The following is a 16,224-nucleotide window of genomic DNA, read 5'->3' as shown; positions in this document are numbered from 1 at the left end:
AGGAAAGAAAATGGAACAATATAAAATGCTCAATTAACACCAACCAGGAAAGTCATAAAAAGAGTGGAAGCCAAGAAGAGAAAGAGAGAGAGAGAAACAAAGAACAAGATCAGTGATAGACAAGAGTTACAAATATGTAGATATTAAACCAACTATATCAATAAACACATGGGTCAAAGAAAGAGTCTCAAGATAAGTTTGAAAATATTTCAAAATATTTCAAACTAAATGAAAAGTAAAATACAACACACCAAAACTTGTGGATTCAGAAAAAGAAGTGCTTAGAGAGAGATTTACAGCATTATATGCATACATTAATATTAGAAAAGATCTAAAACCAGTAATTTAAGCTTCCACCTTAGGAAAATAGAAAAAAGACAAATTAAAACCAAGGTAGGCAAAAGAAATAATAAAATCTAGAGCTGAAATTAAAGATATTGAAAACAAAATCTATAGAGAAAACTGATGAAACCAAAAGCTGATTCTTTGAAAAAAATGAAACTTATAAACCTCTAGCCAGTTTAAGAAAAAAAGACACAAATTACTAATATGAGAAAGAGGGAACATTACTACTTATCCCATGGACATTTATAAGATAATAAAGGAATACTGTTAACAACTCTATGCTCACAAATTTGATAACTCAGATAAAATGGACCAATTCCTTGAAAGACACAGGCTACCAATACTCACACAATGACAAATAAATCATCTGAATAGGCCTATATCTATTTTAAAAATTGAGTCAATAGATAATAATCTTCTAAAACAGAAAGCGCCAGGCCCAGATGGCTTCGTTGGTGAATCCTAGCAAATATAAGGAAGCAATTATCTTCAATTCTCTACAATCTGATCCAGAGGGAACACTTCCTAACTCATTCTATAAGGCTACCATTCCTCTATTACCAGACAAAGAAACTGTAAGTAAGGAAAGATACAGAACAATATCTTCCATGAACACAGATGCAAAAAAATCCTCCACAAATTATTAGCAAATAAAATTCAATATTGTATAAAAAGAAGTGTTCACAACAACCAAGTGGGATTTATTTGAAAATCAACTGATCTAATCCATCATACCAACAGGCTAAAAAAGAAAGACCATATGCTCCTATCAAAAGACAAAATTTGACAAGATCCAACACCCCTTCATAATAAAACATTCTCAGCAAATTAAAATTCTTCAACTTGATAATGAACATATGCGAAAACCCTACAGCTAATGTCATACTTGATGGTGAGAAACTAGATGCTTTCCTCTCTAAGATCAGTAACAAGGCAAGGATATTCCCTTTTCACCACCACTACTATTCAACATCATACTAGAAGTTCTAGCTAATGCAATAAGCTAAGGAAAGGACATAAAAGGTATAAAGATTGGAAATGAAGAAATAAAACTATCTTTGTTCACAGGTGACGTGACTGTCTATGTATAAAATTACAAAGAATCAATAAAAAAACTCCTAGAAACAATAGACAATTAATAATAGCAAGGTTGTAGAATATAAGGTAAATATATGAAAGCCAAATTACTTGCCTGCATACCAGGAATCAATGATTGGAATTTGAAATTTTAAAAATATGTACCATTTACCTTGACATTAAAAAAATGAATACTTATATATAATATTAATCTAATAAACTATGTAGATCTATATGAGGTAAACTACAAAACTCTAATTAAAGAGATCAATGAAGACTGAAATAAAATGGAAAGACATTCTGTGTTCACTGACACAGCTTTCCCACTCAAAATTGTTAAGATATCAGTTTTTTCCAACTGGATCTATAGATTCAATGCAATCCCAAAGAAAATCCCAGCAAGTTACTTTGTGAATATCAACAAACTGATATGTCACTGCACCATAATAAAGCTACAGTAATCAAGACAGCACAGTATTGGCAAAAGAAGAGACATCTAAATCAATGGAACAGAATAGAGAGCCCAGAAACAGACGCACACAAATGAGCAGGGCAATCCAACAGATACTCTTGTCACCAAATGGTGCTGGAATAACTAAACATCCAAATGTAAAAGAAATGAATCTAGACACTGACCCTACATCTTTCACAAAGATTAACTCAAAATAGTCCACAAACCAAATGTAAAATTCAAAACTATGAAATTTCTAGAAGAGAAGATGGGAGAAAATCTAGATGACTTGAATTTGGAAAGACTTTTTAGACACAAACACCAAAAGTATGAGAGAAAAAACTGATAAGCTAGACTTCATTAAAATGAAAAACTTCCACTGTGCGAAAGATACCGTAAAGAGAATGAAAAGACAAGCCACAGATTAGGAGAAAATATTTGCAAAACACACATCTCATTTGGCAGCTCCTCAAAAAGCTAAACACAGAAGTACTATATGACCCAGCAATTCCACTCCTAGGTATACACTCAAAAGAACTGAATACAGGAACTTGAACAGATACTTAAACATCAATGTTCAATTACAGCATTATTCACAATAACCAAAAGGTGGAAATAATTCAAGTGTCCATCAATAATTCAAGTGTCACATTCACATTTGGAATGTACAAACCAAATGTGGTATGTACAAAGAACTCTTAAAACTCAATTTAAAAAAATTTAATTTAAAACGGGGGACAGATCTGAACAGATACCTCCCTAAGATATACAGATGGCAAATAAGCATATGAAAAGTTGCTCAACACCATTTGCCATTAAGGAATATACAAATTAAAACAATGATGAGGTACTATTACACACCTATCAGAATAGCTAAAATCCAAAACACTGAGAACCGCAAAAGCTGACAAGGGTGGAGCAATGGGAGCTCTCATTCTTTACTGCTCTGAATACAAAATGGTAAAAGCTACTTTGGACGACAGTTTGGCAGTTTCTTACAAAGTTAAACACAGTCTTAACAAACAATCTAGAAATTGCACTCCTAAGTACTGATATTTACCCAAATGAGTTGAAAACCCGATATTTACCCAAGTGAGTTGAAAACATGTCCACACAAAAACCAGCACTTATATTTATAGCAGCTTTATTCATAACTGCCAGAAACTGGAAGCAACCAAGATTTCCTTCAATAGGTGAATGGATAAACGAACTGTGGTACATCCATATAATGAAATATTTCTCAGCAGTAAAAAGAAATCAGCTTTTAAGCCACAAAAAAGACACAAAAGAACCTTAAATGAACACTGCTGAGTGAAAGAATTCAGTCTGAAAAGCCTACATTTTGTATGATTCCAACTATATGACATTCTGAAACAGACAGTACTATAGAGAGAGTAAAAACACCAGTTGCTAAAATGGTTAAGACACTGAATTTTGTTATGCGTATTTAACCAAAATTTTATGGCGATTTCCAGAAAAAAATATTCTGTATGATACTATAATAATGGGTATATAACATTATGCATTTGATCAAGCCTACAGAACTGCACAACAAAGAATGATGCCTAATATAAACTACTGACTTCAGGAGATAACATACCAATATTGGTTCATCAGTTGTAGCAAACACAGGCCCCAATGGAAGATGTTAATAGTAGGGGAAACTGAGGGCTGGGGGAAGTATATAGAAGTCAGTACTTCCCACTCAAATTTCTGTAAAATTAAAATGGCTCTAAAAAATAAAACCTATTAAGTTTTTAAATGGTTCTTTTTGACACTTCCAGTATTAAGCTTTATAACGATTTCAGACAGTAACTAACTAAAGAGCAGTGCTGTCATATGTATCAATTATATGGAATAATCCATAAGCTCTTCCAGAAATATGCAAACTTTAGGATTCTTAATTTTTTAAAAACTGAACTGATAGCTAAAAGGACAAGAACCCTGGAAATTTAAAATTGTACAAACAGAAGGCAAAACATAATAAATAAATCTGTATTTAACCATTAACTTTTAGGCCAGGTTTTATTCCTCAAAGGTTCATCTTCCTAATAAATGAACATTAAAACTTTAAATGCCAAAACTCTTTTGAATTAATTTATAAAAATCTTGCTTACATATTAAATATTTCCTTAACTTTTTTACACAAAGTATGTTTAATAAAATGTTCCTTCTGTTTGTTAAACTGCTTTCAGCACAGTGCTACCTTTTTAAAAAATCTATTAAGGTAGATAGGGTAGTCTGAATCCACATTAAATGACCTTGGAGGATGCTTTTTGAGGTTTGGCTTATTAGTACTTTTGTGTGTTTAGTCCCCAGACAGGCTATTCTCATTACTTGCAATGATTTATGTGTCTGTTTTATAATTAAATATTGGGGAAAGGGGTGTGGCGTAAAAACAATCATGTTAGAACTTTATCATAAATGAGGGCAAGCAGGCAATGACCAGAGCTTGCAGGAGAGCAAGAAGGGAGGGAGACTTTATGATAAAATTTTATGAGATTTATATAGTAGTAATGATACACTAAAGGTCTCAAATTCAGACCAAAATATGGGTTCATTTGCTCTTTATCAATTGAAAAAAATGTGTTCTTTTCCTGCTCAGTTGTTGTAATCATCATCATCACCCAATAAATGATAGTCAGCCGAGCTAATGTAGGTGAACCCTCAGAAAGCTAGTTTACTTTGGATAATATGTGCAGTGATGGGTGCAATGAATGTTTTAGAGATTAATACCAAAAATAATTAATTCCTTTATCTACTCAGATTTAAATTCAAATATAAATGAAAAAGAGAGAAAATAGCTCATAATCTGATAAGATTTCTGTTAAATATTTTATGCTTGGGCATTAAATCCTGTGAATTCTGAAAAGAAAACATTTCTGTGGATAAAAGGCATAGGAATCTTACCATCCTTCTTACTAGTAATAATGAACGACTAATATAAATACTGAGATTTATGATAATTTGGGGATACATTAAAATCAAGATTACTTATTTGGATTCCAACCCTATTCCTAAAAGAATTTTAGTGTGTCTTATAAAACTATTCACAATACAATTATATGATCAAGATGAAATTACACTGCTCAATTCAAAAGGCAGTTGTAAAGCCCCACAGATATGATCTTTCACATAACAATCAATTAAAACAAACAAAAAAAAATCCCAGATTTTTAAAATACTTTAAGATTTTCATTATAATAAGTAAATTAAAAGTTTGATCATTATTTCAAACTGTTCTTGCCTCTTCTATAAAAGAGGCTATCCACTAGGCCACAAGTTCTATACATATAAAAGTACAGAGGTAGCAGGAGTGGGCAGACTATGGCACACCAGCTGCCCGTTCATGCATATATGGTTTTACTGAAACACAGCCATGCCCATTCATTCACCCATTGTCTAATTTACTTACTGTCTCTCTTTCAGACTACAATGGCACAGTTGAGTAGTAAACAGGGCCCTTACAGCACACAAAGCCAAAAATCTTTACTATGTAGCCCTCTACAGAAAAAATGTAAACATCTCTGGTAGGGTGTTAATAAAAAAACACAAATTCAGAATAATTTAAATACAGAAATATAGGCTTCTGCTCATTAAAATACTTCTTCAAAGAGTATAATTTAATAGTATAAACAATTTAGTAGCGGTAGTACAATTCAGTAGTATTTATTTAATGTGAATGAACTTGTATAGGCATTTTTACATATCTTAGAAGCATCCAGTTAATAAACAAGGACATAGTAATAACAGATGCTTATTTTGATCCTCTAAAAACCTCCAGCTTATTGGTCTAGACTTGAGTTACTATAATAAAAAGGTAAAAATTTTTATATTGCTATTTTCAAAAATATTTTACCATTTTCAATTTATATTTGCCACGTATAAATTTGTGAAAATTAGTTCTTTTAATGTGAATGGAATTTCAATGTAAAAAATAAAACTATAAACTAAAACCTAAAATTGCTATGTATAGCCCAGGCTATCCATATTCACTTCTTTACAAAAAAAAAAAACTTACTATTTATAAAAATAAATGAATTTTCCCCATCTACCTGATTTCATTTTGAAATCAAATCCCCATACACCTTTTCCAAAACATGTTTCACCTTTAAGAAGTTATTGTTATATCTATATGTATAGCTGATTCACGTTGTTATAAAGCAGAAACTAACACATCATTGTAAAGCAATTATACTCCAATAAAGATGTTAAAAAAAAGAAGTTATTGTTTAAGATGAAAAATAGCAGAATGCCTAAAATAAATAGTAAAAAAAAAAAAAGTCCCTTCACCTGGACTCACCAATAGTTAACATTTTGCCACATCTGTCTTATGTACGAATTTTAGTACTGACTTCATGAAAATAACTCATCATGCACCTCTTTTAAGAGTAAGGATATTTTCCTATATATGTGCAACAGCACTATCACACTTAATAAATATTCCATAGTATCATCAATATCAAGTCCATATTCAAGTTTCCTCAAATATCCTAAAAATGACTTACGAAGCTTTTTAAAAAATCTAGCATCCAGTCAAGGTTCACATACATGACCAATTTCTGAGAGACAAGGGCCAAGTTTTTCTTTAAACAGTCTTTTTGTGTATACTATCTTCTCTCTTCTTTCCGAAAACTTGTTCTCTGGAAAAGCTGTAGGAACACAATTTCCCCAGTACTTTCCTGCCAGAACCATTCAGCAATGGAAAGGTACTGGGATAATGGTGGGGAGTAAATTGAATTTCCAATTATCTCAGTAGATTCTGTTTTTACTATGAAAATATCTAGAATGAAACTGCAATCTTATCATAGCTGATTTCATTTTTTATAAATATATACCTAGCCAACATTCATTGATCATCAAGTGAAAAGTCTTGTGACTAGGACATGCCAGGACTTAAGAAATTAAGCTTTAATACTGTTATCACTAATAACTTAATAAGAATCATGAATAACTATCCAAATACTGTATCTTATAAAAAGAAACAATATTTTCTAAAAGTCTAAAGCGTGCTCTTTACTGGTCACTGAAAAAGCCAGTTTTAGAAGACAAAGCATACTTTTTAAAAAAAAATGTAGTCAATTTTTATAGTTCACTAAGTTAAATAAAGCTTTAATCATCCCATAAAAAGACTGAATAGCTTGCAATATTATGCCCATGCACTAAGAAACCGACTTCTTTGGCAATTTGTTTCAAAATTTTCAAGCTTTTACTAAAGTGTAAAACTTATATTTTGAACAATGCTTTATTATACGATTATAAAAATATGTACTTCTGAATAACATGAACCACAAATTTTTTATTATTAGTATAATTAAAGTATATAAATATTTTCAAATTCTTTCATAATTTATTTAATCTTAAAGTTCAAATTGGAGCAATTTTTGACTACTAAGCTGTCTGGGAAATTGAGATTTCCAATGGGAATACTGTCAAATTTATAAAAACAAAAAGATCAGTATTCTAGTGATTCATTTCCAATATATTCTCTATATTGTTAATTATGGCTGAACTCAGAGTATTTTCCAGTGTAAATTATACACAAGGCTTAACAAATAGTGACCTAAATCTGCAATTGCCTTTACAGAAACCAATGAAAAATCTATACACAGCAATGAAATTGGCATGCAAATAAAAGAACTGTCAAGACATGTATCCCTAAAAATAAGCCTACAATAACTATTTTAAAGGCTGTGTGTGGTCTCACCCATATATTTTGGCAAGATGCACTTTCTCCAACCACAGCTAGATTCATCCAAATGCAGTGGCACTGGAGAGCCTCTGTCTCACCTGTCAAAGTTGAAGAACGTTGTTCCAAAGACCACCATGAGTCCATGGAGAAAAGCCACAATGCTACAGCTGTTATTGATAAGCAGTCTCTTAAGGAGAAAATACTTCAAACAATTAAGCAAATCAGCCTTAACAGAGATATAGACAGATAGACAATATATTAATGTTTAAATGGTGAGATGACAAATACCATGCCAGGTCAGAAACAGTGACAACTTATATACTGGAATACTAAGGAATCTTTCATAAGTAACACTAACTTAATAGTCTTTTCTATTCTTTATCTAATACAATTTCTATACATTATTTACCAATTCAAAAGAACTATTATGTTTCCCTTATTTAAATATTTTAAAACCTCAAAATTCATCTAAATTACTAAGGTACTAAATTCATCAAAATTACTAAAGTCTGACAGTTAAGAGCACAGAAGATTAAGACTTAAAAACAGAAACCCTAAATATATTAAAACCTGATTTTTTTTTAGAAGATATCTTTGTATCTTTTTCAACCACGTTATAAAAGCAGTTTTCTGCTTTAGATTAACCCCCCCCCCCTTTAGTAAAGTATATAAACTGGTCAGGTAAGCTACAGGTAGGTTAAGATAAATAAAACGAAAGAGCAAGAAAAACAATTACTTTGAAAAGAAAAATGCTTCAGTGAACAATTCAAGCCCCATCTCAAACCTGGCAATAAAAAGCAACTTAAAGCAAAATGTAAAGAAATATACCTGGCTGGGTGAAAAGTATAAATAATCGTGATGAACATCTCATAATTTAACTTATTTTTCCTACTAGATGACAATGTCCTCGAACCCTATATAATACTGCAACAATTCAATCAAAAAAGAAAAAGGGTGCCTTTTTGTGCCCTTTCCAGGAAAGTGAATATCCAAAAAGTTCTCATTATAAGAGAGCTTCACCTACAAACAAGTCCCATAGCACAAAGGCTCCAATGTACTATGATGTCCCACACTTTCATTTACTATATTCTCTAAGTACAAAGGTTCCAAAAAGATTAGTTTCACTTTTCCCTAGATATATTTAGTATGTTAACTAGTATAGTTGGGATATTATTTTCCTTTGGTTTTGTCAGTAGCATGTCTGATATAAATTTTATTAAGTGGTAGTATATGTAACACTGCATTGTGGGTAGTAGTTTCCTGCTTTACCCTAGCCACATCCTCAGCTGTCATATTGAGCATGTTTCGCATATTTTCTGCAAGTTCTCGACTTTTTTTTCTTCTTAGAAAAATGACAGCAGAAGATGAATTGTTCTAATAATTATAAGAAACATGAATTATTTATACAGTTACATTAAACAAGTATGGATCACTGTGTACTTTGAAAAACAGTCAAAGGGAGAAAAAAGTAATCCTCATAATTAAAGGGCTAAATTCATGTGAAACAATGTAAAAGTAAATTAACACAGAGGAAGGAATTAAAAAATGTTAAAAGAAATCTCTGTAATCAGATGCCAATACCATCTAACAAATGAGGTGTACTATAACAAGATATATCAACGATTTGCCTTGAATGTTAGAAGCTTCAAACCTGTAACGTATTCATTAGTGAAGATTAATGTCAATATCCCCTACTAGAACCTTAAGAATCTACTTTGAGATTTTATAAATGTCAAAACAGAGAAAGAGAAACCAAAAAAGCCTGGAGGAGAGAGGGAAGAAAGAGGGAGGAGTGGAAGGGGAGACAGAAGGGGAGAGAGAGAGACACAAAAGTTAACTACTTTCTCTTTTGGCATCCAACTTCCACATTATCTCACATTAGACAGAGAGCTGCTAATACTAACCAAATGAAGTTGTTCAAACAATCATGGATATGGTAGTGCTTTGGGTTTTTACAAAATTTAAAGAAACTGAGGAGAAAAACAAAGAATACTCTGATTACAAAAAATACCACTTTTTTTAGTATATATATACATACACACACATATATATGTAAATTTTTTTAAGTACCAAAAAATAATACCTTGTACACACATACAACCACACATGTGTGTGCAGGTGTGAACACGGATATATACCCCATTAAAATAAGGAAGTGTAATTAAATCTCTCATAATCATAATTTATAATAGCAATAAAATTATACATATTTTACTAATGTAAAAATTTTTCAAAGCATCAATAAAAGGCCCAATAAATGCTATGTAAGTCTCAATAGCTATACATCAAATCCAAATAAAATTGTCACACAACAAGTTGAAACAATAAATTAAGAAAATTCCTTGCTGAAACCTCATAATCAATGAGAACATTTTAAGCCAAAATAGGATTTCTACAATTTATAAAATTCCTACATCAAACCTATTTTGCTTCTATTGTTTTCAATTAAAAGAAAAATAGAACAGCAACAAAAATAAGTTTAAAACAATCAAAAAAAAAATAGAAATGGGCACAAGACTGGTATTGATAAAACTACTGTATTATAATAGGATCATTAATTCAGAAAATTAAAAATGATTCAAAAGGTAACAATGAAGATATATATGTAGCATTTGAAACATTACAGTCTTATATAACAATATGCAATGTAAAAAATTCGACCAATGTTGACAAACTTATTAAATACAAGGCAATGGGAAAACAAATAACTAACTTCTTTACTTTTCGTGAAACTGTTTTCAAGTTCAAAGCTATATTTCATTTCCATGGCATTATAATACATAATCTATACAGCAGACTTAAACTCGATACTTACTTCAACATAGCAAATACTAATATATCCCCTAAAAGAATGAAGTTTTGAGGGTCTTTAAAAAACCAAAAAAACCCTGTGGTTTGCATTTCTGATTTTAAGCATAATCAAGAGCTTGCTTTATCTGCAGTGACTTTTCTGAGTCAGTCTCTCTTCAACACATGTGGTAAGCTAATTCTAATGAAACAGACTGTCAATTATCAAATGTGTACCAGTTATCACTGTTGTTTTAAAATTTTTACCACAAAGTAATATTTGCTCCGAAGAGGATAGATTTTCAATTTATAAAAAGAAAAAAAGTGTATGTATGTATGTACGTATGCATGTGTTTGTGTGTGTACGGATAATGAACATACAGACTTTAAAGCACAAGACTTCACTACTTTCTCCTGCCAGAATTTGATGGGCCTCACACAGAACAGAAAGGGCATATTCAACAATATCTATTAAACTCTTAAGCAGTAAGAGTGATTACCCTGACCCAAAAATTATGTGCAGGAGGGTTACCTGCAAAAACAGAACAAGCAGTTAAGAGACACATAGATGTTAAAAATTATTCAAATACATATACAGTTAATTTGGAGGGCCAAAGTACACTTAATAAAAACAAAAAATTTTAAGGGAGAAAATATTTAGCAAAAAGTTTTAAGATGTCAGCAAACCCAAACGCAGAAACTGAAAACTCATTCTGAAAAAAGAAAAGCATTTACTTAGCAGACTACTAAATTTTTTCAATTGCCTGATTCTGCTGCTATTGTATGTGCATATGGAACTATGTTTGAAAATTCCACGAATTATATAGACAAAGCCCTCCTTTAACTTACGTTAGATATTAATTAGAGCTACAGATCCCACTGTACGCCTTATTTATGAAACAGAATCAATGAATAAACTTTCCCTTTTGCATGAATAACTGCATGTTAAATGAAAGCTTTTACTTTTCAATGTAAAACCTGTTTACATACACAATGAGGCATGATAAATATGTATTTTAAATAAAACACTAAAACGTTATTTCTGGTTTTTTAATCACTAAAAATTTATTATGGAAAAGTTCTAGATATTTGAATAATAAAGGATTAAAGTCATTCCCATATCCTCCCAGTGTATTTTGGGCAAATTATTTTTTTGTAAGAAACTTATGAACACATTAGTACATTTATCTTTATCAAATATAAACCAAAAACAGATAATGAACTGTGCTAGGACGACCATACGAAGGGGTACTTTGGCTCTAACATCCTCCTCAGTATTTCCCAGTCCTTACCCCATTATACATCCCAAATAATGTTTTGTAATTCACTGTCTCCGCCCACCCTCCCACTCATTTACTTCATGCCACTCCTGGTTACTATCACACTAGGAAGAAGTCTAACATGCAAATTCAGAGTGGCGTGGATAAATGGCAAAAAAATGCCTAGAAAATTGGTCTGTTCAGCTTTATAATTTTTGCTGAAAAATACCCCATTTCTCTCAACTGATGAAAACAGGAAGCTCTATTCATAAATATGAAATTCTCTGCCTATGATATATAATCATCCTAATAAGAAAATGAGTTCTATACATACATGTCCAAAGGGGCAAAAAAGGAGATAGTTTCCCAAAGATGTTTCCAATTTTCTTCTGAATCAGAATTAGCAAATCGAGACGACTAACATACTCTGTGTGCATTATTCCGTACTACACACAGCATTTTGTAATTTATTTCAAAAGCTTCTATTATAAACAAAAAATACAGCTTCTGTTAACCCACTCCATTCTGAGCTTAGAAAAATCAATAACATTGAACAATCTAAGTTACAACATAAGAATTTTACTTTATATTTGTATAAGACTTGCTATCAAAGGTTCTGTTAAGGTTAATATCCAAGTAAACGATACAAAATGAGTATACAAAATGAGTATATTTCCTTGAAAAATAAAAATTATTACACACATAAAGAAAACTAAGATTCATCCAATAAACTATGCCACAAGTTTTGCTATTCATTTTTATAAGATACTCAAACTAGCCATGAGATAAAGGTAAACATAATACAAAAGATACTAATTATATTTAATCTTTACTGTAGGAGCCGGCATCTAATATTGATCATACATAAACTAGACAGACGTGATTTAATATTTGTAAAGGAATCCCCAGACTAACACTTTCATGACGGCCAATTACAGTCAAGCCCAGCAAGCAGTTTGCAACCAGACCTTAAGAAAGGTAAACTTTTTTACAATGAGTTACAGATTCATGAGTTTAAGAAGACAAGAAAAAGGAAAACAGAAGGACTCCAATCACCCAGCAAATATGAAGCAGACCCCAGAATGTGATACAATCCAAAGATGTAAATTATTGTAAATCATCACTGTTGTTCAGGATTTCACACACAGCCTCTTGAGCCAATTTTGCTCACTTTTCCACAGACACAATAATGAACTAAATAAAAGGAGGAGGCACAAAAAGTAGGGGTGGGGGGATAGAAAGGAAAGCCCACAACAGCAGAGTTCTGCTCTACAAACGCTTAACCTTACAGGAGTTTGGGCTCCTTCAGCATTTGTATTCTATCCAAATCCTCATGAGTCACAAAAATTAAAAAGCTATATCCTTCTGGATGCCAGGAAGGGCCTTACCACAAGCCTTTTGTCAGAGAGAGAGAGAGAGAGAGAGAGAGAGAGAGAGAAAGAGAGAGCATGAGCAAGGGGGGAAAGCCACAGTGGTAGGCAGTCCCACTTGACTGTGAGTACTATGAGGTCACAAACCACATGATTCTGTCTCTCCAGTAATAGTGCTTTTGCAAAAAAAAGGAGTTTGAAAGCTTTTGCTTTTTTGGATTGTGTGAATGCTTCATTCGCCTCACAAACAACCACAGAACCACAAGTGCGGTGCAAACTTTCTCCAGGAGGACAGCAAGAAGTCTCTGGTTTTTAAATGGTTAATCTCCGCAGGTCACTACCAGCCATCGAGACCAACAGAGTCAGTGAGTGCTCTCTAACCACAGTCTATGCAGTAATAGTAGGTCCTTCCAATATTTGCTCATTCTCTTTTTGTTTTGTTTCCTTGCTTTTCACATGTTACCAGCTACATAATTTCTTGACAGAAAAAAATAAATATCAAGTCTATGTACTGCAGGCATACTGTAAAACTAAAACAAGGTTTGGGTATGGTTTGTGTTTTCAGTTTAAGGCTGCAAGCAGAATTTACAACAGAGGGTACAAGTTCTATCTGAAAATAAAAGGAGGGACTATGGCATCAAACAGCCTCTTCAGCACAGTGACACCATGTCAGCAAAACTTCTTTTGGGGTAAGTGTTATCGTATTTTAAAATCCTATAAGAGATGAACCTGTTAAACATAAAGGTATGTTTCTCGGATAAACTTGCTAGCTTTGCCAGCTAACATTATATTAAAGATCATAATGATGCTGTTTTGTTGCACTAAAAGTTGAAAAATGAAATTGCTGTACAAATTTGCTTTTGGCATCTGTAACTTATCTACTTCTCGGACTAATGACTTGAAATAGAAAAAATTAAATTATCTCACATTAGTCTAAATGTTTTCTAGAGCTATAGAAATGAGGTAGTTGAAACAGTAAAGGAAAGTTTAATATTCTCATTAACCTTCACTGAAATAAAATTAGACACTACATTAATCAAAGTATTGTGAAGTATTCACCCCGGCAGCTCCCAATATTTGAGCAAACTTTTAAAAGGAAGCAATTTTACAAAATAACAGACCACAGAATTATCTTGACATTATACTCTACTATGTAAAACAGAGAAATAAACCTGCAGTATAACTTACATTTTAACCAGCTCAACTACAAGAAATCTACTTATAATTTTAGACTGCATCATAGATATCTGCACAAGTTTGTTTCTAGGCAACTTTACATAATTGAAGCATATATTCAACTGAAACAAAATTATGATAAGTATGTAATAGCCATTTTTAAAAGATCTTTAGAGTTGCCCAGGATATCCAGGATATTAAAAAGCTCACAGAAGTCGTCAAAAACTTACATGCAATCATAAGTTTCTATACAATTTTAGTTTACATCTACACACTATTATCCATAAGTAGAAATTGTTATAAACATAGCAAACATTAAAACGTCTAGGATTATTTTAATCATATTCTTTGACCTACCAAAATAAGTATCATTTAGTCTCATAAAAAAGAAAACTCTGTAAGGATACTCTGCATGATTTAAAAGAGCCATACCAATTAAGTCATGCTGGACTTTAAAAGAAAACAGGCATAATATAGTATTAATATTTAATTTCAAGTTAGTGTTAATACACAAAAGTAAACTACTTCAACATTCATCAGCTAAGATGGTATTATAGTAAAATATCTAAACACTTACAAGATTTTCTTTATGCTGTCCAACATGTTCTACAAGGCAAGTTTATAAAATTTTCTTTTATCCTTTAAAATAAATCCTTTTGCTGTGTATACCTGTATTAACTTTGCTTTATAACTTACAACTAACGATTGGAGTTTCTTTTACTCCTCCTACTTCACACATTTTAACTGGCTACCAGAGGATCAGTCTTAGTTTCAGTCAAAGAGAAATAATTAAACCTGAAGGAGAAAAAAGGTTTCTCTTTAAAGGGTGAGAAAATATACTATGTATTTTACAAAAAAATGTAAAATTGCTGTAGTGACTCCCTCAATAGTTCTAAGTGGGCCCCCTCAGTTATAACACATACAATACAATAATCACAGATTATTTTTTTTAATTTAATGGAAGATAATAAGCATTACTGTAAAAATTTCTGCATTAAGGAAGCAGAACATATACACAACTAGACTGCATTAACAACCCCTATTATAATTATAGCTCATACATGGAAACTTTTGCTGTTCCCACCCAAGAGAAGAGGGGAAAAAAATGCTTAAAACTATTGTTATATGGAGGGATAACTTGAAACAGCATCTCAAGCAGTTAAGTTACTCTTCACAATGTTACTCTATTTTTTAAAAAATAAGAATTTTTCAAACCAGATTGGGAACACAAATTTCAAGGGCTATTTCAGCATTAGATGTAAAGTTACTAATATAGTCACAAAGAATATGTTAAAATGTTCTTTATTCTGTCATATGAGGGAGTGTTACATTTCTGTGACATCCTTAGTAACTGTTTCTACGGTAAAATTTTCAAAACTTGACCCAGTTTCAAACAGGCATGATAATGAATTAAATAATCTATCACATCACATATTTTTATACATCATAACTAAGTCTTCCTCTTCTGAAAAGTGGAATTTACCCTCTCCCACTCCCAAATAGTATTTGAGAGCCTGGATAGAGAACATAAGATGAACCCACTACATGGGACTAATTACAGGTGGGTGGTGGACATAATGTATAGGTTATCATCACACTACAAACATTTCCCCCTTCTGGAATCTATCTGAAGTCTGAAACCTCACTTCAGGCTTTAAATTCTTAAGTAATTGATTATCAAAACAACCTAATGAAATGTCAAAAGTATGTGCTCCAATTTTGTAAAATAGTTTTAAAAGTTCAGGCTCTTCCTAGGTGAGGGACAAAAGCACACGTTGACCAACTGCCTCACCTCAAAATAATAAGTGAAAAGAGTGTGTGCGTGTGTGTGTGTGTCTGTGAATTTTCAATGTGCACTACTCAAAATATGTCCATTATTTATCATAAATGAAGTCTGTTAAAATGAATAGATGTAACTCATGGAGTATCTTACCATTAAGAACTTATTTACGAAAATATATCAGCTGACAGACTAAATTTCTACATAAAACCTTTGTAACTGACTGTAGTACCCGACTGAACGTGATGTGTGAAGACTGATTTCCAAAACAATAGTTGTGGTCCATA

General features: G+C 31.9%; 2 protein-coding genes across 12 annotated transcripts in view; one reads left to right on the top strand and one right to left on the bottom strand.

Moving 5' to 3' along the window:
• Window positions 1-16,224, bottom strand: part of SUPT3H (SPT3 homolog, SAGA and STAGA complex component) — a 447,741-nt gene that overhangs the window by 385,246 nt on the left and 46,271 nt on the right. The gene's annotated exons all lie outside the window — the stretch shown is intronic.
• Window positions 13,196-16,224, top strand: part of RUNX2 (RUNX family transcription factor 2) — a 314,495-nt gene continuing 311,466 nt past the window's right edge. For 4 of the 5 annotated variants that reach the window (XM_033864134.2, XM_033864132.2, XM_073810668.1 and 1 more), the window contains exons 1-2: window positions 13,196-13,346; window positions 13,547-13,670. In XM_033864134.2, the coding sequence (XP_033720025.2) occupies window positions 13,209-13,346; window positions 13,547-13,670 (262 nt within the window). In that variant the 5' untranslated portion in view covers window positions 13,196-13,208. Of the gene's footprint in view, window positions 13,382-13,546; window positions 13,671-16,224 lie in introns of all 5 variants that reach the window. The other variant, XM_073810667.1, reaches the window with a different exon arrangement.

This window comes from Tursiops truncatus, chromosome 10 (genome assembly GCF_011762595.2).
Source record: "Tursiops truncatus isolate mTurTru1 chromosome 10, mTurTru1.mat.Y, whole genome shotgun sequence".
NCBI classification, from domain to species: domain Eukaryota; kingdom Metazoa; phylum Chordata; class Mammalia; order Artiodactyla; family Delphinidae; genus Tursiops; species Tursiops truncatus.
Note: the sequence above shows the minus strand (reverse complement) of the source record. Positions and strands in the feature narration are given on the sequence as shown.